The sequence below is a fragment of the Hylaeus volcanicus genome, chromosome 1 (assembly GCF_026283585.1).
Source record: "Hylaeus volcanicus isolate JK05 chromosome 1, UHH_iyHylVolc1.0_haploid, whole genome shotgun sequence".
In the NCBI taxonomy this organism is placed as follows: Eukaryota; Metazoa; Arthropoda; class Insecta; order Hymenoptera; family Colletidae; genus Hylaeus; species Hylaeus volcanicus.
In genome coordinates, this window is record NC_071976.1 from 29,540,400 (window position 1) to 29,566,464 (window position 26,065).

The 26,065-nt window shown below is 41.9% G+C and overlaps 2 protein-coding genes across 10 annotated transcripts in view; one reads left to right on the forward strand and one right to left on the reverse strand.

The window, feature by feature from the left end:
• LOC128874011 (ras guanine nucleotide exchange factor B) overlaps positions 1-4,255 on the reverse strand; it is a 49,386-nt gene extending 45,131 nt beyond the window's left edge. The window contains exon 1 of one of the 2 annotated variants that reach the window (XM_054118219.1): positions 3,578-4,255. The gene's annotated coding sequence lies outside the window, so the exon portion shown is untranslated. The remainder of the gene's footprint in view (positions 1-3,577) is intronic. The other variant, XM_054118256.1, reaches the window with a different exon arrangement.
• A 6,198-nt stretch (positions 4,256-10,453) lies between these two features.
• The window catches only part of LOC128883032 (protein tipE), a 66,500-nt gene continuing 50,888 nt past the window's right edge, over positions 10,454-26,065 (forward strand). For all 8 annotated transcript variants that reach the window (XR_008458697.1, XR_008458696.1, XR_008458693.1 and 5 more), the window contains exons 1-2: positions 10,454-13,170; positions 14,877-15,210. Coding sequence is in view for 5 of the 8 variants with exons in the window: in XM_054134995.1 (XP_053990970.1) it covers positions 12,624-13,170; positions 14,877-15,210 (881 nt within the window). In the remaining 3 variants the exon portion in view is untranslated. The remainder of the gene's footprint in view (positions 13,171-14,876; positions 15,211-26,065) is intronic.

Genomic DNA, 26,065 nt, shown 5'->3' on the forward strand with positions numbered 1-26,065 from the left:
AAGATTAGGTTTGACGAATATCATTCGATAAGTAACGCGATTGATCACCAAATCATGAGAAACTGAAATGGTCTTATGTGTTATTATATTAATTTAATAATAACGAATGCAATCTTCGAATTGAAGTGTTAGTTGTAGTTCAATTATTCTGACCTATTTCTCATTCGGAAAGATGGCATTCAGAGAACCACGAGCGAAGTTACAGTTATTCCACGGTGCCAAAGGCTCCTGACGACTATTTGCAGTTACTTCCACGATTGACCATTTGCCCGATCGATATCGATTGACCCAAAAGAGTTTGTTATATAGAACATCAATAATAGATAGATTTTCACAAAGCTGATTTTCATTCTCAAACTGGAACGTGAAAAGAAATCTTAAAAATTAGTTTCGTTTTTAGTATATATTAGATTTCCATTTGAGCTTGTAACATAATATCCATGATCGATGCAAAGATTCTAGCTAGTTCCACACTTCGGGGCAAGGCGATAAGAGGGATGTTGTCGCCTGTTGATACATAGTTCTACATCGTCAGATACTACCGGTGAAAAAATCCGATAGATTCAACGAAAGGATTACCTTTATCGTATTTGCAAGCTGCATCTATTTTCAATGACTTCCAGTTTTCATTGGACTACGTTGCAGAGATTTTAAAAGCCCACATACTTTATAAACTTTTGACACATTTTGTTTCATTTGCAATTTGAATTTCTTTCCCTCATAATTCCTCCTTAAACAGCGAGAAATGATATCAACAATGGTTTCCAAGGCTTCGGTGCAAGGTCGAGAACGTTTCTTCCGAAGTAACCGTGAATGTCGCACTCTCGCGAATAAAGTTTCGTCATTGTCATGTGGAGGAGCGAACATTATAAGAAGGGAAAGAACTGTGGAACGATAGGAAAGAAGGGAAAGAAACGAGGCCTGCATATAACGGAGTAGCCGTGACACCCGACTGTTTTCCCAACTTAGGGGACATTCTGCTCCCTCTCGCTCTCTTTTATTCTCCGCCATCCTTCTTTCTCTTTCTGTTGCGTGTCGTAAGCAGAGTCACGCATCGATCGACCAAGTCCTTTCTACCCTTCGCGGTGGTGGGCTCCACTAAGGCCAAGCAGATACCCAGGTTCCAGGTTCAGACAAGTATCGAATGTATCGATACAGCCAGCGAAACTATCGATAAGCACGCCAAACACTCCCGCACTCCAAAATTATATATAATTTTAATCCGTTTGTTTCAAAGAACAATCTCCAAGTACTTTTTTACTATCAAATAAAACGCAATTAAAAACTATGAATAAAGTAAAGCACTTGACACTAATTAAGTAAATCAACCATATCATTGAGTTTCCAAACAAACAAAAAATGATGGTAAAGTTTTCGATAGGCCATTTTATCATTGATCAAAGATCAATCAATAAATACTCCATGTTGCTATTCAAAAACAATGTTTCTTCGTTACAAGTGCACGCACAGATCGAGGGTACGGAGTCCTCTAAATAATTGACGTCGGTCTCGCGCATCCATTGAATTGGATTCTGATTTTATCGATTGGACGATTTATTGACGAGGAACACAGAAATAATACCTATTCGACACACTGTCGCGTTTCTCCATTGAAATGTACACCTTAGCGCCTGCCAGTATAAATATTGCAATACGAGTCGCATAAATAAAGCTATCCATAGTTGTTCAAAGAATACTGATGACGAGGCTCAGTAACGCGAATGCGCTTGCTTCCATGCTGCGGACTAATACGATACAATGATGATTTCGTTTAATGTAGAGAGAAGAATATTTAGTCAGCATTTTTTAAATTATGAATTTTTTTTATAATTCTTTGGTCGAGACTAGCAGTTTATTTTTTAAGACTTTATCCACTGGAATTCACTTATTTAATACAGAATAATGTTAGATACTTTTTGTACAAATTATTTAAATTAATTCATTTCGTAAGCATGAATTATTTCAGGCATTGAAAGAATTAATACGTATATTCGTTTCCTTGAATTCATTCTTTGGAAGAGCGATTTTAGGTTGTTTCTTAATGAAAGCATTCACCATGACGAAAGAGGAATTCCACGTCATACTTGTGGAATTTTTTGACGTAGGTCGAGCATTCCGATGCGATAGCTTGATCTTAATCACTCGAGATTGCGTACCCGCGGCGCTAGACGTCGTGGCGCCCTCGTATAGAATACAATGTGTTTGTCGCTGTGTTCGAGGTCACAGGCAATAAATTTGATTTTTGTGTACTCTGCTCCAAACGCGGTATACTCTTATCGAATGAGATCAATTATACAAAAACACCTGGATCAGCATTATCGGTTCAATTTGATTTGTTCAAAATATTATTTCCAATGTTATAAATCCTATTCATCCAAAATCTTATTTCTAATTCTACAACCTTTATGGCCCACTTTATAACTCCATCTCATTATAAACTAAAATAGCGTTTTCCTATTATTAACTCGATATGATTCGTGTATAAATGCGACGAGGAAATGCTGAGATATATATGGAGGTAAATCGGATCATGACGCGCGCGCTTACAATCGGACTATGCTTCTTCGAAATCGATTTTCTCGAAACGGATGCTCCGTCCAACAAATTTTATCTCACGTTTTCGATTTCTGTTTGCATGTAGAATCACTTTCTTTCCAGTCGAACTGTTCGTTATGGCAAACCTTGTAGAATGAAATTACGTTTCATAGCGAACAACTAACAATTTGTTTGAATGATTCCAATCGAGTAAACGATGCGAGAAGTAACTTTTCTGTCAGGAAGTGCAAACTGTACTGGGTCAGACGTTTTAGTCAGACATTACCCAATTGAGTCCACATTCTACTTACGCATGGTATATGTTATCATATTCTGTTTAACACTAAACTACCAAGTTGGCCAATTTGACTCGAGTATTTTAAACTTCTTCGTAAAATTATTCAATAAAATTATTTATCAATTATTCAATTTAAATCTTTTCTTTTTAAAAAAAAATCATAGATCTTTCTGGCGATTCAAGCAATTTATGAATGCATCATTTATTTATTATTACAAGTCTTTCAATTTAACAAAAGACGAAATTGCCAAACAATAATAAATCGCTTGTATCACTTATCTTACATGTTAATTTTTTATTTTTGTATTTGTTGGGCAATGTTCTACTCCATACTCTCTACTGTTTCTTCCACCCGCTCTTATAAACAACTAATAAAAAAATAGATATCCTTCAAGTGTGTTACATATTTTCATATCGAAATCAATTATACTTGAAACTTGTTGGCACAGCAGCTCAATGTGCCTAATCATCATAAACACAAATACGAACCTCCGCAAGAATAATTCTTGTAAAGTACGTCGATTGTATCGCTATATTTTTCTATGAAAACATTAAATCCTCGTTCGTGAGTAGCCCTGCAGGTTCATCCACCTGGCGTCCATTACTTCACGAACTCATAAATAATCCCCCAAGCAACCTCCTTCTTGAGACATAAAACAGATCCTTCGACATCCACCAAACAAGATCCTCCGTCATCTCAAGCACGTCACTTTCTAAAAATATTTTTTGGCAAGCCGTACTCACTTGGTCGCGTTACGTGCAGCTGGTGATGTTCCCAGAGGATGACGCCGAGTCCTTCAGGGTTCACGAAGCTTCCCAAGCGTCGCGTCGCTGTCTTCGCATTAGATCCGCCAGCGAAACCGTTCAAGGACGGAGAAAGACACCGGGACTTGGAAGGAAAACTACCCTCGATACGTGACGGCTGCGTCGATTCGCGAAATTCGAGTCTGCTCCGTCGGTTTTCTCTTCTTTTTTTTTTTTATTTCCTTTCTCGTTCGTGATAGCCGCGCAGGAAAGGAGGATGCTTTCGGTGCACGCGCGAACAACGGGAGGAGACTGCGAGAAACGGTGTCGGCGTTCGATCTTCCCCCCTCCTTGACTCTCTTTCTCTGGCAGTCAACCCCACGACGGGGGTGGTGCATGCGCGTGGACGAGCGTAGGGGTTACTGACGCCGTCGTTCGAGGTGAACGAGAGTTCGCTTTTTGGGCAGCTCGATATCCAGCCATGGCCACTTTTTTGTGGAATTCGGCGATGACTGAGGGTCAGTAATTGTGTTTTCCAGGGACTTTCTCGTTTTTTCAGGTCCGGGGATTTCGGGATTGGCTTTCTTCTGGCGATGGTTACGAGAATTGTCTAGTAGGATTTTGATTGTAACGAATGAATATCTCGGTATATATTTAAACAGTTACCACTTAACTCGTACACCATGGTGTCAATTGCATCTTGTCTTAGATAGTTGTTCGTCGAATCTGACGATTGGTCTTCATTGTCCCGAATACTATTGTTTAGATTTATGCATCGCAGAATAGAATCCCGACATCCATGCGTTAGCATTAAAAAGTAGAATTTCTAGTAGGCATAAAATGTTGCTCAGCGTATACAATCGTCCTATTAATTACGAAACGCGTAATTAAATATAAAGCTGCGGTTGCAGTTATGTAAGTTACAGTAATTAATCTTCTGAACCATTTAATGCAATTAAAAATCACAAAATCGAATTCTCTAAAACTCAGTAGCTCAGTTAGTTCCTTAAAAGGAAATTAAATGGACAATTCTCAGTTAAATTGAAGAATAATTTACGTCAGTTTTAAGAGAATGGAACTGTTTCCATAGAAAGTGTGTTTTATTTTGTAATGTATCGTAGAAAAATATGAATCAATTCAAAACAGTATACTGTATCGCGGTTTTGCAAGAAGCCAATGACCGAGAAACGAGTTTCAGCTTTATTGCCACGTAATCGCGATACCGCGCGAATATTTAAGGCATTACTCACAAGGTGGTGTCGACACGACACATATTGCATGCAATTTGCATTAAGTCAACCTAATTTGTGAAATTCATCGATTTCCATCGCAGGAACACGTTTCGCGTCCGTGTAACATTACACGAGGACAGAAGTAAGATGATTCTAGTATTGTTATTTTATTTAAAATATTTAGATACAAATTATCTTTATATTATTCAATATATGTATAATAAACTCGTACAAGTAGATATTCTATTGCTTCGATTATTTTCGAACAAAAAATTGTTGAATATAGCTGCGATTTTCATGCGTCCAACTTCTTCTTTTATAGAGTAGAATATAGAACAGGCGTCGTTGCGCTCTTGTATGTATATACAGGGAAAACGTGTTAAGGGTGCCACAGAATAGAGGCTTGTTACACTGGAAGCAATCAGGCTTCCAGTTAATCAATTGATCCTGTTAGCTGCGAGTAAGTTGTTAAGGAGAGAACCTGGAAGTAAAGTTTCCAGTAGCTGGAAGTTAATCACCAGACAGCAAGACACGTCGAGAGCGACTAGATTCACAGCTAGCCAATTAATTTGGCTCATTGCTTTTGAAAGGAATGGTGGACCTCTGGAATAAGAGAAAGTCTTTAAATTCAAGAAGGATGGGAATACAGATTTCTAGCGTAGAAAAATGTGGATAAAATTTGGAAATTTGTAATGTACACGAATAGTATGTTTACAATTAGCTGCATATTTCGATTGATTTTTATATGTATCTTGCTTCGTACTTTTTTTTAATAATATTAATGCTTATAAGATTATATTGAGTTTGGTCGTTTGAAATGTTCTGGCAGATTTTTACATAAAATGTTATTCAAAAATAGGAAATATGTTAGAAAGGATTATTCTTATTGACGCGCGAGTTTCTCATAGTTTCCATCCATGGCATTAGATGTCACCATTGAGTTCTCTATTGTAGGTAATGTAGAAAATTTGGAAAAATTCTCTTAATTAGTTTAGCGGTTAATCTGAAGAGCGCGAAAGCAGCCCACGGTATCCAAACGGTTACGAACGAGTTAGTTTAACTTATCACTGCTAGATGGCAGCTCCATGACGTATCGTTTCGTTTCAACGCGGTCAACATGAAAAACTGAATTGTGTATTTGTAAATTCACATATTTTGCAATTCGAAAACTTTTAAATTCCATATGTCGCCCTGGAGGCGCCACTCGAGCGCAAAGGGGTAACATACCCAATGGGAATGCTAGAGAATACCGAAGAGAAGTATTTATGCAAGCAAACGTAAACGCAAAGTAGTGTCAAACAAGAATTAAATAAATTATAGTTGAATTATATTAAATTATACTCAAGTTATACGACATTGCGTCTTTATAAATAAAATTCTATCCGACACTAGAATAAAGCAAACTTGTTTCGACTTGTTCGCCTATCGCTGCCATGTAATTTTTCTTCCGCGAAGCCCCCCCTACAAGAGGCACGCAACAGCGACGATAAGAACGCAATAATCTGCGTCGACGGACCCTCGTCCGACGAAAAACTTTCGCTTCGACTGAATCGAAGCGGCGAGGAGGCGTGATAAGAGTTTGATCGTAATCTGGAGGGAAGGCGCGGGGGCGCGTTAATAATCTCTCGGGTGGCAGTCTTCTTATCACGCGTTCACATCGTGACTTAAGTGATGAATTAAGGTCGTGCCCAGCGATCTAGGACGATCGCCAATGCCACAGTTGATTTTCTGCTAGACGCGCTCGTTAAGATGGATTATATCTCTGAAGATGTCCACCATTTTGTAGACGAACTCTAGTGCCACCTGAAACGGGCTTTCTTTGCAACATGATTGGGACGAAGTAACGGTGAAATTCGTACATTCGTAGACGTAAACGGAAGTATCATGTACGATAAATACTTTACAGCATTGCAGGAAAAGTGAGAGAAAAAGTAATGGCGTCCTTGTGCAAGGACTCTAACGTCACAAATTCCTCCCACAGTGTAAAGATTAAAATTCTTACTGGCAGACGTCTCCGCAAACTCTTCATATTAATCAACCTCACATCTATGGCGTCACCTTGAACATAACGTTTGTGAAAGAAAAAGGCATTGCTTTGCATCGTAAACTTTCATTAACAAACTTTACTTCAATGTCTACGAGTCGACTTAGTGATCTTAAGGACGCGGAACAATCGTTGAGCTCGCAACAGCGTAAACGGAAATTGCGAAAACTTCTGTCGCCTTGTATATTATTAGTTGGATGAAAATTTCTAAACCAAGGATACCTCGCGTGGCTTTTAACAAAGTTTCAAACCGAGGCTGAAACGGGAATTGCTTGGCTCGACGTGATTTCAGACTATATATTTCAATACGCCAGGTCCTTTCTCTTCAAAATTTCGAAAGTGTCTTTCATCCGGGTGCGCATTCAATTGGATTTCAACAAATTGCAGGCCGAAGAATACAAAGGCTCTTTCACGGCGCACAAAAAACTGGAGAGCCGGCGAAACGCCGTCCCTCTGAATTTTAGAAATATTAATCTATGAACTCTTTCAGTCGCTGCTTTACATTCTGCGCGCATAAATGCAGCAGCCGGGCTTGGATCGTGGTAGATACGACGAAGAAGATGGGGACAATGTGGCACCTTATCGAGATTTAAGTGGTTCATCCTCTTAAAGTATCATGGAACCGATATACGGTCTACCGGTTTCTTTGTCTACGATGTTTCATTGGCCTCGAAAGGATTTATCCAGCCCCTGGTAGATGTGGAATATTCTGGGTAATTTACTAGCAGTGTACAGTGAGCCCCAAAGACAATCTTTCAATTCTTTCTATTGACTAATTATATGGTTCCAGTATCGCTATTTTATTTAAAAAATCTAGATAAAAATTATTATGTTATTACTTAATATTGGTATGTATAATAAATCCGTGCAAATATATTTTCCCCTATGTAACGAGCAAGTAGATCGTTAAGTTCGTAAACACTGTTCCGCGAAATTTTCGTGAGAATTAATCACCGTACGAATAATTTCCGTGCTGGCTGACAATCAAGCTCCACCCTCGCAGCCAGGCAAACATAATTCGACTGCCGCGGAGTCGCGTTCCGGCGTTTCTTGAGCGAACGCAAGGACGTTGGAAATCATGCAAACATCATCAGGAGGATTTGAAATGTGAGCACACGCCGGGGGGATAACTGGCTGAATCCGTTGCCTTCGACGGCAACGTCGAAAACAATGGCCACTTGTGCGTAAAAGTAGGACGCCCCGACTACAAGAGTGTTCATCGTAACCGGTCGTTACGATTCCTTGGACTGTGATCTTAGAAAAAGATGTTATTAGTTACAAGAAATTATGCCATTTTCTTTTCGCTAAGGAACATTATTGTATAGTTTAGAAATTATAGGAAGAAAGGATAACGATATAATGTAACTCTGAAGTACACAATTTAAAAGGATACTTTGGTCAGGAACTTCCTATACAATGTTCTATACAAAAATTCCTTATGGATTTAAAAACGAAAAATTCAAAAAAATAGATTAGAATGCCTCCTTAAACTAAAAATAAAATTTGCTAACAATCTACACCTTACGAAACCTTGTGAAAACATAAGTTTTCAATACTCTGACGACTCCAATAATAATTCCATTTGAAGATATCTTATCCACCCAACACAGCACAGAAAAACCACTTTATACCTCCTACCAATAGTCAGATGGACACTAATTTCGTTTCTTTTTTCTATAAAACTATCATGTCTAAAAAATACTGGACGATCGTTACGATGAACACCCCGTAGATCAGCGTCGATGAAACGAGAGCCAAGCGATTATAGTCGTCGCGAAGGAATACGAGGCGATCGCGTCGCGACGCCACGGCCTCCTTCGGAACCACCCCGAGACGCTCGCGATGCGTAATTAATATTTAAGCCGGGGCAACGGTGGAAGGACGTCGCGAGGATTCCTCTTTGCGTGCATTTTGTGAACCGACTGGCTCCGGAATTTACGAGCAAACTGTTGCTTTTGTTGCGCAGCGGCGACGCGACGGTTCTCGCGAAAACCCAAGCGTCGCGCTTGCGGAGCCGAATTGTTTTGCGTTAAAACGACTACGACGACGACGACGACGACGACGATGATGGCTCGTGGTAAAAAGGCGAGGCGGGATGAGATTCGCTGGGGGTTGAGGAGGAGGGGGATTGATTTATGCTCGGAAACGTGGAATACGCTCTTGATGAAATGTTGTTTCGCTGCGCTGGAGACAAGGCGCTTCAAAGGAAAATAAATCGCTGTGAAAATGGGAAAAATATTCTAGCATCGCGTGTTACGTAACACGGCGACGTGTTATGATGCTTTCTAATTTTCTTCGATTATTCCAATACACAATTTTGTACGAGGACGTTTGAAAAATGACGAACGACAGGAATAAAGAAGTAATCTCGATGTAACTTATTTAGAAATGAGCTTAAACCTTTGCCGTGACAGAATTGTACCAAAATCAGACAATTTGAATGGAGCTAAAGTTGTTGTGGTACAATTTGTTCTCGTACAATTTACAAAATATGAAAGAAAATGTTCCATAGAAACCAAGCTGCGGCATTTTCTGCCACGTCTTGTATTTCGAAACGACATAAATTGCTTTCCCTTAAAAAATATCGAATAGGAAGTGCTACCATCGTGGCAGAAGAAACGCAATTTTATTATCCTGAATTCTAACCAGCGATCATGGAATTAAAAACACAACATTGGAACATTGGAATCTCTTAATCCGATTTCCCTCTCGACTTTCAGACTCTCCGTGCCTAAAAAAGAAAACACAAAAGAGAAAAACTTAAATCCAATTCCGGAGCTAAGTCGATTTATATCAGTTTCCATCTGTTTTACTGGAAACCAAGGACTGAGAGCGTCACTCTGACTACATAGTACCGTCCTTGAATCGTCACTATGTTGTTGTCACCCATAAATCGCAGTGGATTCATTTCGTTCCCTGCAAATTATAAATCTAATCAGAATGCCTTAGAATTGGGATTTAAAAAATCAGACAAATTTTGTAAATAGTGCAATAATTTAATTTAGGCAAATTTCTTCAATAGATATCGAAGGTCCGAATACTTATGAGACTGACTTTGGGGGTCCCAATGGGCCCGGTTAATCGAAATCCCACTGTATACAATTCTGCCAAGCCAGGATTTTCAATGACTAACCGAAGAATTCTTTCCACAAAAAATGTAATTTCATCTTAAACATTAAGAAAGTTACCAGACTCCAAACCAAACCGTAAAATCGTCGAAATTCTTTGAAGAAAAGCTCCCAAGCCGAAGCGACGGAAAAACAGTTTCCCGTGCCACTTACTCGTCGCTCCTAACGAAGTTGAAGGCTACCAAGAGGAGAGAAAAGACGACACCGAAAAATTGGCTTAATTATGGGTCGCAATTAAAGGATGATAATGGCCGGAGGAGGACGCGAAAGCGCCGCTTCGGAGACGGGTAAAAAGGGAGGCCAGGCAGGAGCGTAAACAAGGAGAATGCAACGTGGGAGGGAGGGTGGCAGTGGGTGGTTGAAGGAGCAAAGAGCCAACACACGCTCATGCGCGCCTGGAACCCCGCCCTGTCGCTTCGGACGAAAGCTTGTCCCGTCGAGGACTCTCGGCTGAGGTTCGACGAGTAGTCACGCTTTAACTCGCGATCCGCGAGGCGGATGGTACCGGGAACGCGAGTCGTAGGTGCAGGTACCCGATGTAACAAGGATCGAGACTCTCAAGCTAGGCGAGTTCTAGCTCCTGCACTCTGTGCCGGATCCCGTGGAGCACGGTGGCACGGACGGCATTTTTCGGGGGGGGTTTGAACCTCGAGGAGAGCCAGGTGCAGGTGTCCAGGTGTTTCACGCGGGGGAGAGTCCGTCTTTGCGCGCCCTGTGCCCGAGTGTCGACCGAGAACTGTTAAACGAGGGAGGAATGTCCAGTGTGCGTGGTCTCTAGGTCGAGGGTGTCCGTAGGATCGAGGATTCATCGATCACGGCGTGAACGTGTCTCCAGGTGTCCGAATGTTTGAGGTAAACACGAATGCCGCGACGTGATCGAGCCAGATTCCGAGATCAGGAACAGTAAGCAACCAGTTGCCGTACGGGATTATCCTTGGCGATCGAGACCGACGAAGGATATATTTCTGTTCTTCGTGGGCTGGGAAGAAGGAAGAGGAGATGTTCTTCGCGGTAATCGGACTCGACCAATAGCGGAAGGATTTTATCCGAGTCGACGAGGAGCCGCGTCGAGAAGGCGGCCCGTCGTTCGTTAAGATCGTGTCGCGATATCCGATTTCTTCGATTATAGTAATAGTATCGACGCGATAAAGCACCGCGTCCTTCCGCCACGGGGAAAGAAGAAGCCGAGATCGATTTTTGACGTCTGACACGAGCGGCGTTATCCTTCGTTCCCGTCCAGGACGCGGCTCCTGTTGATTATAAGCGCTAATGGCAACGACGGTCGATCGATCATCGACCTCGTTAGCCGCTGGGATACTTGGTCGATGATTGTGCTCGCTTGATCGATTCCTCGAGCCGGAAGAAGAAAACCTTTCTCGATTCTGGAGAAATGCGCTACACGGGATATTGGAGATATGTGGTGCGCGTAACGTCATAGTTTTTGAATCAACCAATCAGGCCTAACTGTGCTTTGTAAAAATTTCTCACGAAAATTGTTGGTTAGCCTAAGTTTCCGACAGTGGGTGAATTCTACTAGGCTTAACTTAACCTCCGATCGACAACGAAAATTCTTCGAGTGTCTTCGATTTCAGCGACAGAGTTCAGTGATAGTTAGCGGGGGTAATAGTCGTACGACGGTGTGTTTAGCGCAAGAAGATAACGACCTTGAAACTTTTCCACACGGATCCGAGAGCTGACTCGAACACCGTCGAGATGCTCCACGCTCGACAACGTGACTACAGCTAAAAGGTCGTGATCGATCGGCTCGCTTCGATGGCCTAAGAGAACTTTAAACGTGCAAGGTCGTTATGCATAGCGAGAAAAGGGGGACGCTCTAAACCGCGTCAAGTTCTCGTCCGACTAGAACGGAATTGACCGTTCCGTAGGGACAATTTGCGAGGCCTACCCGACCTATTTACTACGAAGAGAACACAGTAGCGTCTCAACGGAAAGAGAGCCCTTCTCGAGACAGTCCAGATGACGCGATAGCGGAACCCGCTGATCCGCGCGATGCCGTGTCAAGGACATTCGCAGAAACGGGAACGTACCGGCACTAAGGAAATGTGGCACGCGGATCGCGGAGCCTCCCTCGAATTTTCACAGGGTTATCGACAGACCGCGAAGTCGCGGACGTGTCTCGCCAGGCGACGATAACGGAGGATCTTGTATCGCCTAGTTTCGAAAGCCTAACATACTCAACGAAATCGTAGACCGGGTACATCGTTTACGGTACGCTTCAACGACGCCTTCTCATCGGATTTCCACGTGGTCCCGAACGGCTCACGGAAGAAGATTCTCATCCATGGAATCGTCTTAATCCCAAATCGATATCCATCCTAGTTGATAGCCCGACGCGGGGAACGGAGTAGCAGATTTCGGTGCCGCCGTAATCCGCTAAATGAGATCCACTAAGGAAAAAGTCGATCAAGCGGCCCAGAAAGCTACCTCTGTCCCGTGCAAGAGGAACCTCGTCAGTCGACCTCGCAACCGACCCAGCCTCTGACCCCGTCGTCAGCACACAAAGCAGCCCCGCCAGCACTCGATGAGTCCTAGTGGAGATAAGGATCCTCGAGCACTCTCGATCGTTCGCCTCGAAAGCTTGAAGAAGCTCCGGTTGGCACCTCTCTGAGAGCGGTTGGGTGATGCGCGGGAGTAGCTCCGAGCTCCTGCTGGAGGCGAGCTGCGTCCAGTGCCAGAGCGATCATCCAAGCCAGCATAGGCATCAGCACCATCAGCTGAACGAGAAGCACGACTTCCAGGAGCGAGAGCTACGTCGTCGCAAGCTGTTGGAGCTCGGGTTCGGCGCTTCGCGGCGCCGACCGCCACGGCGTACCTGCCGTCAGCGGTTCAACTTCTACGCCACCTCGGCGTTGGCCTTCGTCGCGACGTCTGGCGGGGCGGCGCTCCTCTTCCTGGTGCCCCTCTACGTCGATCCGGCGATCAGCACCTTGGCAGCCGATTTCTCCCCCGAACCGGTTATCTGCACCACGTCCAGACGCGAGGAGCTCTACGGTTTGTTCAACTGCACGTGGAGCTCGTGCCGCGAGGGATGCACCAGTGACGTTTACAGGTGCACCCATATATACGTCACTTACACACCATGGAGCAACACCAGTATGAACAACGACACCGGAGGTAGAGGGAACAACGCGAACTCTACCGGCGTCGCGCACACCTCGACCACTCCGGGTAAGGATTATCTTCTCGGCTGTGAAAGTTCCTTTAGTGAAATAATAACGTAGAGTATGAGAATGAGTTCGACGAATGCACGGATCACGACAACCTCAGGTGCGAAAGAAGAGCGTTTGGACCGCGCGACAGTTTGAAGTGTGGCTAGAATGTTTAGGCTAAGGATGTCTCTTCTGAGGGGACATCGTAAGTCCTCGGACGAACTTATAGAATTCACGTACCCCAAGAGTTAACATCTTCAAGGATATTCCTATAAACGTGTAGCAACGTGTAACAACTACATACGTGATTGTTAATTTATTTTAAATACTGTCATAATGAAACGACCACCGAGAGTCTGAATAGATATTCATAATTAACTTTCCTTATTATGTTACATGTCAACGTCGTCGCTAAGCTAATAAATGTCATGGGTTAATAACAGTTTGAAGTTTTGTTTGTTTCAAACAATGTAATTCGTCCCTGGTGAGTTTAAGGTGGAAGAACATTATGACCACGTCACGTTGCGCACACATGGATTATCGCTTCGCTTAATTGTGGCTCTATTTTCAACTAAGATTTTGAGAAAATCAAATTTGGAGAATTTTTTCCATTTTGTTAACTTTTATTAAGTTTTATTATCTAATAATAATATATTTGGAAATAAATTGTAAGTTAAGAAAGTTGAAAGTATTTTATGAGTCATCACAATAAGTTTCTAACGCGTGGTAGTTTATCAAATATAAAAATCCGTATAAACTAATTTTTTTCCTAACTAAGAAACTCTGGCGACGTGGTCATGTAAATGTCCAATAAATAAACTCCCGTTCGGAGTTTGCTTCACGGCCAATTAGAAGTTTCTACATTCCTAAGCGTACTAGTTAAAAAGTACTTTCAAGTTCGACGTATATATTAAAAGTGTGTAAGACGTAACTATGCTTAACCCTTTGCACTCGAAGCCATTTCGTTACAGAATGTGCAAAGAGGAATTATGTCGCATTACGTAATGTAACTTATAAAGCATGTAATTTACTGTAACGATACTCGTGCTTACATGAATCTTTAGACATTGAGGAAGATATTTATATGTAAAAAATCAACATTTTATGCTATTCTAATATGTGATAATGTACCATTTTTTATTTGTTTCTTCGTGATATTTGAATAGGAGCCTTTAACGAACCATATACACTTTTACAAATTTTACGCTCCCATAAGTTTATCCTGTGTAATTACTAATAAACGTTGCTTGGACTTACGATGTCCTCTCAGAAGAGACATCCGAGCGCAAAGGATTAATCGGTCGTGTTAAGTCAGCTTATCCAATCCTGAGAATCTGTTTGTCGATAGTCGAGGTAAACACCCAATCATCGTCACATCTTTAGATTATTTACTTTATCAATTGCTGTATTAAATGTTACATTATATTAATGAAAATTAGACTGTGAAAAGTGTCGAGGATTGGGTTAGCGTTAGCACACATTATTTACCCTATTCCTTGTGCCTAAAGCTTCAAGACAATACAAGAAAAATGTTTTCAGAATTTTAGATAAAACAACCCCTCTTACGGGTTAAAGACAATTAACTTCAGGTGAGGTCAAGTGACCCCGTGATAACGTGTTTTCGCTGTTACGGTGCGGGTGTTGCTTGGCCGATCCAATCATCGCGCACCCAAAATCAACGCTACCTGATTGTTTTGAAACTCATTAGAAACGTTGTTTGAACAGTGCCAACGCCAGGTGACGTCGAGGCGGCGCTCCTTGTGAACATCAAAGGGTGCGGCTATCCGCCGATCGTCGACTGCGACAACTTCACCCGCGAATTGGGCTACGAGGGCGCCAAGTTCCCTTGCCATTACAGCCGCGTGAACGGCAGCATAGTGATGGCGAACTATAATCGCGAGGCGCAGGTCACCACCATCATACACTTCTTCGCGGCACCATTCGTAGTGACTCTCGCGACCAGCGTCGCTCTGTGTGTGATGCACTGTGACTGTAGGTGCAGTCCGCCGCCTCGACATTCCTCACGCGGGATCAGAGGAGCCAGGGGTAACGATCTCAGGTAACTAACGCTTATGCTTCTCCTTTTTCTTCTTTTGCTTTCGTCCGACACGTCGAAACCGGAGTTCTTAGAGTTAGACAGGTGGTGAGACGAAATCGTAACCACTAGAGAAAAGAATGGATTTACTTTTCAACGTGATCTACGTCAAACACAGCTGTGTACACGGTAACAGCAACATGTCGTATAAATTCTTATTTATCAGAATGATGAACACTGTGTGGATTTAAACATTCGTTACCCTTTCCTGAAACTTATTACCCATTACAGTTTGCAGTGTTATATAAACACAACATGTTTCATAAGTACTTAAAAAATTGAATTCCTAGAAAGCAAACTATTTTATAATTTCTACAAATCTCAACGAATGAATTTTCAAACTCGATTGTCTCGAAACCTTCGAACGATCACCTCGTGTTTGCTCGTACGTATTATTCATGTATGTTTGTACAACGAGATCATCCCTTTGTCGACTGTATTACTGTCGCACAAATCACTGTTAGAGCATTAGAAATTGAAACACGTTTACGATGAAACTCTACACTTCGTTCAATCGGGCTACAGTTTCCGTAGGATTGCCTGAAACTGTGTTAGCTTTGATATTATCGTCCTAATAACGAGGGAAATTATTTCCCAACGATACCATCGAACATACCACGTAATTAAATTCCGTTTAAAGTATAATCCTATAAGACGCGATTTAAAAGCTTCTTTAACAGCTTATAAAATAATACCAGGTCGGGACAGATTATTCTGTGCCCCTCTAAAGATCGAAAAATTAAAATAAGAAATATAGACTGCGTTAATACCGACGTGTTACCTGTCCTCCATCTCTTAATTTCCGAGTCACCGATACGTGCCTCGAATGGAATCGATGAAATCCGTCCATCGTAAAATACAGCCGTCAAACAGGTCTGCTGGTCTAAACGGGATGTAAAAATAACGAAAAAAAAAAAGAATAGGAAGTCCCTTTTGAAAGGTATCGATCGGATCGGCCGATGGTGATTGAGTACTTGGCGATAATCTGGAACTTCGTCGATCTGCAGTGCTCGCTACGTGATCGCATCGATCATAGAGTAAAGTATTGGAAAAGGATGTCACAACAGTGCTGTTTATTTCGCGGAGAAAAATACCCAACAGCAGGGGGTTGTCATTTTTTTAACGGTAATTGAGAGGAAAATCAATTTTATTACTAAATGTCAGGAATAAGCTGAGATTTTTTCTCTACGAGGGGCTACCTGTATGTATACAGTGCAGTTTTCATGTATCTGTTTAGGCTCTTGGAAACTGCAGGAAGAGTCCACAATGGGACTTGAGAGGGCAGGTCATATCCTAAATGTTCTCGTTTCTTATTCTGCAGTGACATATATGCAGGGTGTCTCAGAATTAGTGTAAAAACCGGAAGTGGGGGGTAGCTGAGACGATTCTGAATATTTGATAAGAAAAAGATACGCGTCGTCCGTTCCTCTATTTTTATCATTCCCGCTTGCGGCCGTTGTTATGCAGCATCCGTAAAAAAAATACCACTCGGGGTTTCTGCTTTAAAACTCGAGCCTACTCCATTACAGGCCACTGCGTCACCGAGGCCACTTCCAGGTATCTTTTGACTTTTTCCGAGTACTTTCATTTGCCCGTTGCCCTTGCCGTGGCCGAAATAATTCAGCGAAAATAATTAATACACAACCGAGTCGCGTGCATGCGTGTAAATACGAGAAACATTTACACACAATGGATAAAGCCAGAACCAAAACCGCGGACACCGCGGGAATCGCTGAAATGGGGGTTGGCATACTTTTGATTTTACGCAAAACGGCTAACGCACAACAACACAAAAACAACAAGACTGGTAAAGCACACGCTCGTAAAAGAGAGCCTGGAGTTACACTATGGGCCAGCGATGCCAAGATCGTGGAAAGATGGAGAGGTTGCGATTGGAGCCCCATGCAAGGTATACGCTCATTTTAAACGTCGCGATCATTCGTTGGCGTTCTTCACGGGCTCGTAGATTCTTATGTTTCTGTCTTGGACCGTTAGTTATCTTTACAACGGCTGCTGGCACGGTATCGTGTCGCGCTGAGGGGATCAGACTAGTCGTTCTCGAGAGTGGGCGGCTGAGACGAGGAATAACAACCTTGGTCCTCGTACATGGTGTGATGTTAAGACTGTTGGGGGAGAATCTGCGTTCGAGTGAGAGCTATGGAGACAGTTAGACTTCTTTAAAGACTGGGTTTCATCTGGGATGGGTATTTTTTTGAACGAATATTAAGTCTCATATATTTACATTTTGCGTAGCCGTATTGTGAACTGTTATCCTTAGAATTTCACCTTTACAAATGTTTTTCTTACGACATCCTTCGCAAAGTATCAACTACCCCTTACCTTCCTCTATTCAGATAGCGACAATTCTTATCTAAGTCTGGCAGCCTCGAGACTCGAAAGAACCTTTGTCCCGATACATTTCCACCTCCTCCATCGAACACGAGGATCGAATGCAAAGTCCCAGTGGGCAACTTTTATTAGTTTGGAATTGAGTTCTATTTGCCTCGCGTACAGCGATGTTTGGTCGGTCAAGTAATCAAGGTCTTGCTCAGTTCTCCGGCAAACGTGCGCGAACACACTCGACATGCGAACGATGATGGTGGTGGGTACCAGAAAAGAGGCGTAAAACACTCTCCAACTTTTAAGTGGAATGCCGCTCCAAAGGATCGCGCTACGTTCCACCGACAAGCGGAAGGAAAAAGGAGCGGGGGAGCCAGGAATTCATTTTACGCTAGACCTGTACGTTCGACTTTGTCATCCGCGGTAATGCGGGCGGGTAGGAACTTCAAAGCGGTGCAGCGCGCCGCGTCTCGTCCGATGGTGTTTCTTTGAATGCGTGAGATCGACGTCGTCGCGCGAGACAATATTTTTTCCCCTTCGTATATATTCGAATTTCCGTCCAGTTTTCGCCCCCAGGCGCGTTTGGCTCGTTTGGCTCGTTTGACGCCGTTTAACCCCGATAAACGTGATACTTTTCAGTCTGTTTTTGCCCGTTTTCCATGATTCGTCGATGAATTTTTTGCACAACGCCAACGGGGATAATTGGGAGCTCAATTTTTGGAGGATTTTGAAATTTAATAGAGGGGATGTTTTTTGGTAATAAATGTAATCTGCGCGTGGTTGAAACTTCTTGCTTAAATGCTTAAAAGCATTTTCATTATGTTTAAACGTCCGTGTATACTCCACGGCTGTGTACTCGTGCATACACCTTGGAACATGTTTCGTACACCGAATACTCCTTGATAATCGCGTTGGAAAATATACCAAGGAAACCACGTCATTTTCTTTCCTTATCGTTATTCGATATTATTCATCCTGTCTATCGATTTATGATAATATGCTTTCTGTTCGCGCCAAGTATTCAGTGTAAAAGACTACGCTTCAAGATCCCATTCTATACCATGAATGAACTTAAGGATTAAGGTGAAATTTGGAGCGTAACAGACACAATTACCAATTGTTTTCAACAAACTTGGCTGTCTCTGTGAATATGAAGTTTCCCTGTTTGTAACTCTGAAACGCTCGCAATAAAGATGTAATAACTATGAAATACAATACTGGAATACTGGCACACAGACTGGCAAAGTGTTGTTGCGAATTTAACTTCGTAACCGCTCTCATTCTGCTCTGTTTTGCAGTGCTTACTCTGTTTTTCATTAACATTATCTCCGACGTAAACTGTCTGTTTTCAACCTGTTAGGAAGAAGAGTATTGAACATCGTGAACAGCGTTGCACAGATGTTTAAACATAATGAAAATTATTTCAAATATCATTCTTTCTATTTTTATATTTAGTATTCACGTGTATTTTACAATTTATTCTAATTATATAAATATCTCTATGCTTTTAAACGTAATCGCATTCTTGTAAAATTTAGCTACTCAAAATCACATTCGTATAGCTTCACTTTGAAATACGAAGAAATAACGAAGACGTAGAACGTCTTCGAGAGCTTGCAGGATTGCTCAAGCTCGTCTGGCAGGTTTCATCGCGTTTCTCTGAAAACCATATTTCTCGAGAGTGTCTATATGATATCTCGGTTATTACCGAATCGATCGATTTGAAATTGCGTGTGCACGTAAAGTAGATGTCTGTTTATATCTCTTACGAGACTCAAATTGATATCTCGGAACGTTCCACCTTTTCATTCTTTTAAAAGGTCAACAAAATCAGGACGATATCGCGATTCTTTCTAAATCCATCATTTGGTTGAAGAGTTTCAACCAAACCTAACCAAACCTTCAATTATATTTTTCACTCTGTATCGTAGGGGCGACCGTGCAAGTTACGTTGCTTTATAGCCGTGCCATTGTCGACTGCTGCAACCAACGCGACGGCCACGTATACCGACGAAATATGCGCTTGAAATCGGTTGCATTTTCAATGCAGTCTTAACGTAATCTCCAAGGGAAAAGCCCCTTCGGCGGAAAACACGAAACTCCGTTCAGGGTGCTTTAAGAAACGTTGCACTGGCTCCAAGCGTTCTATTTCCTACGCCTGCCCGTATTCACGTTACACGTTACAATACGAGCCACTCGATATCGTCCATGTATACCTCTCAGCTTATGCCCGACCCGCGGAATTACGGTTTCGATCAAACTGAATCAGTCTCATGGCGCGGTTTCGAGGCCGCGCGCGTTTCCACATGCACACGGGAAAACGCGGGCCAACATTCCGCCCACACGACGTCGAAACGCAGTTACAGACGGCGCGGCGTGGCTCGATACGAAACGTTATGGTACCGATTATCTAGCCCGCCATTAGTCACGATTGTAGTTTAATTACTTTTGACGCGCAGCTTCGTTCGAATAAGACCAACGCGTTCGCTTATTTAAGGGGAAAGTCACCTGGATGCGTGAAAATCATAATTATATTCAAGAATTTTTTCAAAAAAACCAAGACAAATAAACGTATCGTTTCAATTTTCCAAAGCAACAAGGAGATCGACTGAAAATAGGCCAAATTTGATTTACACCGACAGGATGGAATTCAGTTTCAGACCATGTCTTCTTCTCTAGTTAGAATCGAGCGTTTCCGCTCGTACGAACATCGAGACTTCTTGTTACTTCACGATGCATAATACGAGTCGAGTCAGAAGGATGAATTATGTGGGTTAACGAGTCTCTATTGAGATTTCCGCGACACCCACTCATTGTCCTCGCCGCGTGCAGCGCGCGTTGTTGTTGTCTACCCTCTGAGAAAACATTTCCGCGATATTGCAACGCAACCCCCTCGGTAAGTCCGTTGTCGATCGACCTGTAATGAAGGACGGCACCCGTGCCGGAGACAATACGAGACTCGAAATGCGGATCACGGCTCCGTCTTTCTTGGTGAGCACAGTTTCTTCTCCCAAGCTCATTTCGTCGTGTTTTAAAATTGTCTATCACGGAGAAGGTTCGCTTCGCGTGAGTTACATCAGTCGTTCCTTTCACGAGGTGACGTAATGCTCGGAAGATTTCTGCGCCATCTTGAACGAAGCGAGGTAAGAAGAAAGAATAAATGTTAGTTGTGGGAAACTCTCAATAAATCTGGAGAAGTGATCCATTGACCTATTTTGCCCTGATGAATAGTATGTTGGAGGTACGGGGGTAACAACTGGTAGACACTTGAACACTTAATGGATAGACACCTGGCCTTTCAAAATGAAACGATGGTTCTAGAGCAGTCTGAAAGATGGTATCTCTAATTATTTAGTTTGTTGGCCAACCTACAAAGTCCCGGTTATTAATTCTTTGTTCACTGCTTTTGATCTACACGTGCCTACCACAAAAGTTTTGATGATTGACATTTACGTAATTTGAGTGTTACGACGATTGGAAGAGAGGAGATGTGGCGAAGAGAGAATTATCAGTTCATTATCGTTATTAGGGTGCACGAGATGAGTAATTCAGGCAGAAAGTCAAGTGTTCGTTTGTGAACACGAGGAGGATGAAAATGCAGGTCTGCTTACACGTGTGCCGATGCACACAAGGTCATAAGAAGCTAGTGCCTCCATTCGATAAATGAAACTTTAATCTCCGTGGAAATAAGGTCAAACTTCAAGTGCCAACGTAAAGTGGATTCATCTCTGCTTTGGTTAAACAGTCGAGCGCTTTTAATAATTACAAGCTGTGACATATTGGCCGCCTTTAATCATTCCTTGAAATATACGTCTTCCGCTTTGTGCAGTAATTGTATACGGAATATTAGTTCGTTTCCTTCGAGTCACATATTTTTACCAATTTCTTTTGCAATAATTCGTGACTCAAAAGTAAAAATTAACATTCGTAGTAAATCAAATTAATAACCTCGATGTTAAATTTTAATCCTCCAATAGTGTTAATTCAACCTAGTTTTACATGAATGCGATTTACTCTGCGATGTACCAGGAATTCTTTTCTGCACGCGACGGTTAATATTTGAGAAAAAGAAGCTTCCATCATTCTTCATTATAGAGTCGAGCAGCTGCAGAAGTAAAGTGCGCCGGTGAAGTGTCTTGGATGTCGTCCAAGAAACTAGCGAAAACGCCGTCATTAGTATAATACACGAAGATATCGGACAAACAGGCCCGGAGCAGAGTATCAGCTCGAAACGATTAATCTTCGGCTAATATATCGATTGCCTGTAACCACGCACAGGCTAATTATCGTCGCTCCATTAGTTCATCGTTGCCTCGAAACTTCCGTTTTGTCGCTGTCAGCAGCGTATTTTTTCAATTAATCAAACTGACAGACGCGAACTGTTTCATTGACAAATATCCCTGAAATTGTTGTTGAATGAGTCGACAAAGGTGTTTTCGTTGTTTTCTATTAAGGGGTTACTCCACTCTGGTTGTTTCAAAATATCAAATTTTTGAAAAGTTGATGTCTGCTTTGGTATTTTTATAACAAATTAGTATGTTCAATTCGAGATCCTTGAATTATTTTACTCGTGGTAAAACTGTCACTGTCTGTAGGCCTTTTAGTTCTACAAAGGTTTCGGAGGAAGAATCTCTTGTATCGTGCACGCTTATAGTTAGCTTTACACTCTTCCAATTACAAATAACGTCCATTACCGTTTTGCTGTAAAGACAGCTATGAACATAGGATTTCACTGAAACGTAGAAAGTTGGAATAGCTGGTTAGTTAGAAACATTCGTGATTTCATATGCAAAATTACCAAAGTTAGGCGAATTATAAATTCAATCGCTGACAGTAATGTACTTTCTTGATCGGAAGTTACTAAACGGAGTCTCAGTGGAATATTTCAAATGCTTCCGGGTTGAATACTTTTGTTGTCACTTCTCTGTCTTCCATGTTTAATGTTCAAGGTCCATCGTTTATATTTTCAGAGAGTTATTAATCGAGAGAAGAATTATTAGTCGGATGAAATAAATCGAGCCAAGACGTGTTATTCTGCAAAACCAGGAAAGAAATCGCCCTTATTTTGCACGCGAATGAAATCCATCTGCCAACTTCTCTAATTATTCGACATTTATTCATGCCGTTCTGCTCGCCGTTTTAGCATGAAACATTTTGCATCATCGATCACCGTGGCGGGGCGCAACGTGTAAATGAAATTTTCTCTCACAAGCAGACGCGTCGTTCGATTTCCTTGAATTGCGTTGATGGAAAAACATATTTTCCCGGATTTTATTAAGGTATCTCTCGACGACGGACACCATCTGGCCTACATTCCCAGAAAAACAATGTTGGCTGAGAGCTTACAAGAAAACAAGCTTCTTGACTTTCAATTTTCAGATAATACTCGTCTTGCAGTCATTTTGCGACGTCACTGTTAACGGCACAAGGCAATTTCATGCGATAAAATCGTTTTTCTTGCAATAAAGAACTCCCGAAAATAACTTTCTTTCGGGGCCTGTTACAGTGTTGTACTTCTTTGAGAGGTTACTGTAATTGGCGGGACATCCCGTGTATTAGCGATGCGAGCAGATCGAGTTAACAAGTCGAGGCTTCCACCTCTTTTGCATTTCGCCTCCGTAAATCTCGCGTAGCCGGCTGGGTGTAAAAACGCTCCTAATGCAGTTCGCGGACTGGGCCGAGTAAGTTATGCGCCGAGCATGGAACGGTGAATCGAGTTTCGAAGTAGTTCAAGAGAACAGATGGCGAAACGAGACTCATCGATCGTCTCGCTTGTCGTCTTACCGCCTACTCGCAAACGGTAGGTACGATTGACAGAGGGGAAAGTATCGCTGAACTTCGGTCCGAAGCTGCAAATCGCTTGTATCCATGCTGTACGTGAGCCCTCAACATCGAACCATTGTCGAACCACGTGAAATTATCCCCAGAGTTTGATCACGTATCGAAGAACTGTCCGTCGAGGCTTGAAACTTCCAGATATCCGGGGTGTAGCTTTAGAATTGCGGGATTGTGGTTTTCGAATATTAATGCAATCGAATGCAAGCTGAATTCGAGAATACATTTGACACGAAGGAGCCATGATCTCACGTCTACTCTAGGATTACGAAACATGATTATGTTGACCCCCAATATTAGATTGAGAGTTAAACATATTGTTCACATTTTTTACCGTTTATTAATGTTGACTAGTATAAATGTAAAGAGACAAGAATGTATCCAAAATTCATTTTTGTTTAGGGTTTCTAATTAATTTTGGTAAATTGACTCGAGAAAGCATCACTTCGGTAATAGAAGTGATCAGGGATGTAAGCATACCTGCTGTTCATACGATCGCATTCATCAAAGGCAGCACGTTTGAAAACCATCGAGAAAAAGAAACGTGCTCACGCAAATTGGGTCGTTCGTTCAGCAATTACACTTTTCGTCATTGGTCAGCGGGAATAATTACAAAGGTGTGCACGGTAGCGGACGGCTAAAAACCGCTGTTAACCACTCGCTGCTGCGTCTAACTGCCTTTAACAACTCGTAACTACTAGCATGAGGGACGTGGTACGACCCGCCTTGCGGTCTAAAAAGCGCGGAACTGCTCTAAACGAGTTTAACAGTTGTGTCGGTACAAAAAAAACTTTCGGAGGTGGATATAATATGGTGAAAATGTCGGCTCTGTTAGCGACGCGACGGTGTGTTAAGTAGACATTAATGTACGTTTCATTTATTTTTTTTCTCGAATGGAGCCTCGCATTTTTCACTTTATGCAGTCACGGCCATCTCCAAGATGAATTCTAGAAACCATGCCAGAAGGACATTCCAGGGTGTCGTGAGGATTTAATGAAGTGTTTAATTGAGCGTAGAACAATCCTCGATTATAACTATGTTCAGAGAATATTTCATTTTTGTACAAGCAGCTTTTTACCGTATATATTAAAAAAAGAGAGAAATGATTGTTTCTAAATAATAGATAAAAAGGTGGTAGCAATAACTTTGAATGAAACTCCAGTTCTAACACGCGCTCGTGAAACGTGGCCAAATCTAACGGTGTAACATGTAGAATGAAAAGTTCCCAAGCAGGAGAATCTCTTCCACGCGTAAGAGACGGAATAAAGTTGAATACAATTCGCGTGAAAGTGAAAAGATCACGATCTCAGACACGGTGTTTCTTCGGCAAAAGCTACAGAGTAACCATTTTTCCGACGACTCGCTGATAACCGAATTAGAGCGGATGTCCTCGACCTTAGCGCTTTTTCCTGCTCCGTGCCAAAGTACCCGAAGAATAAAGACGAAGTGTACGCGGTCGTGGATATTTAAGGGTGCTGAAAAACACCAAGTGGCGAGCTACGATGGCGACGGCAAATAATATTCCCAACACTAGGTAGACATACAGTGGTTGGAAATTCCAAAACGTTTATCAAAATTGTAATCTTACTATTTCTAAGTTAAATAAAAGAATGTTTCTTTTGTGACATTAATTGGTAGTTTACTGTTAAGTACATCAAAAGCAACTTGGTCTTCTACAAACGATCAAAAACGATTTAATACAAATGTCAAGTAATTGTTGTTTTATTATAAATGTATATTTTACTCTTAATTATTTTATTTATTTTATTTATACATTATTTTTATATAAATATATTTATGTGCACACCAGCTACGCTGTAAGATCGGAATATGAAGTTTAGAAATGTGCGTTTGGCCAGCTTTCTGAGATCCCTGATTACTGTGAAACGAAGAAAGTTTTCAAAGGAAGATATCCGCCGCTTCACGATTAAGTCTTGGATAGCGACGAGGGTCGTCGATTTTGATAACGCCGAATTAGCTTAACCTGTTTTTTCTCGCGAGACGAAACTTTTAATGAAGGAACAATTAGTAAACCCTAAGCCCACCAATGATTATCGTTGGATAAGCGAGAAGTTCGCTGTAACTCGAGTGCTTTTCACAGAGTTGCGAAGAAACGCAATCTACTCGACCGCACCATCCACGAAATTCGCAGGTTGCAACGGTTTCCATGGTACAAACACGTACAGCGCAACCCCTCGTGTTAAAATCAATAGAAATTCTAGAGTTTGTTGCAAATCCATTGTTGACAAAAAATGTCAGCATTCGAAAACTGTTTTCTAACCTCTTCAAAATCTAGTAAATCAGTTTCATATTGAAATACTTGAATTTATGATTCAAGAAATTCATTAAATATTCACAAACGAACTTGTTATACGAGATTTCATTTCGTGGAGGTGACTGCGAAAAAACAACAGTGTTTAACGATTGGATCGGTCACTAATACAATTTCTTCTGAAAGCGAAGTATATTTTATTTCGACAGGTTCTCGTTGAGAAATTTCACGATCGTCGACGCCGATTACGTTTTTATTCCACGGGCACTTTGGCACGAAGCGAAAAGAGGCACGAGAGCCCAGTAGAATTCTTTCTAATTCGATTACGAGAATTGTTATGTTCATTGCGCAGTTAAATTGGCGCGCTTAATG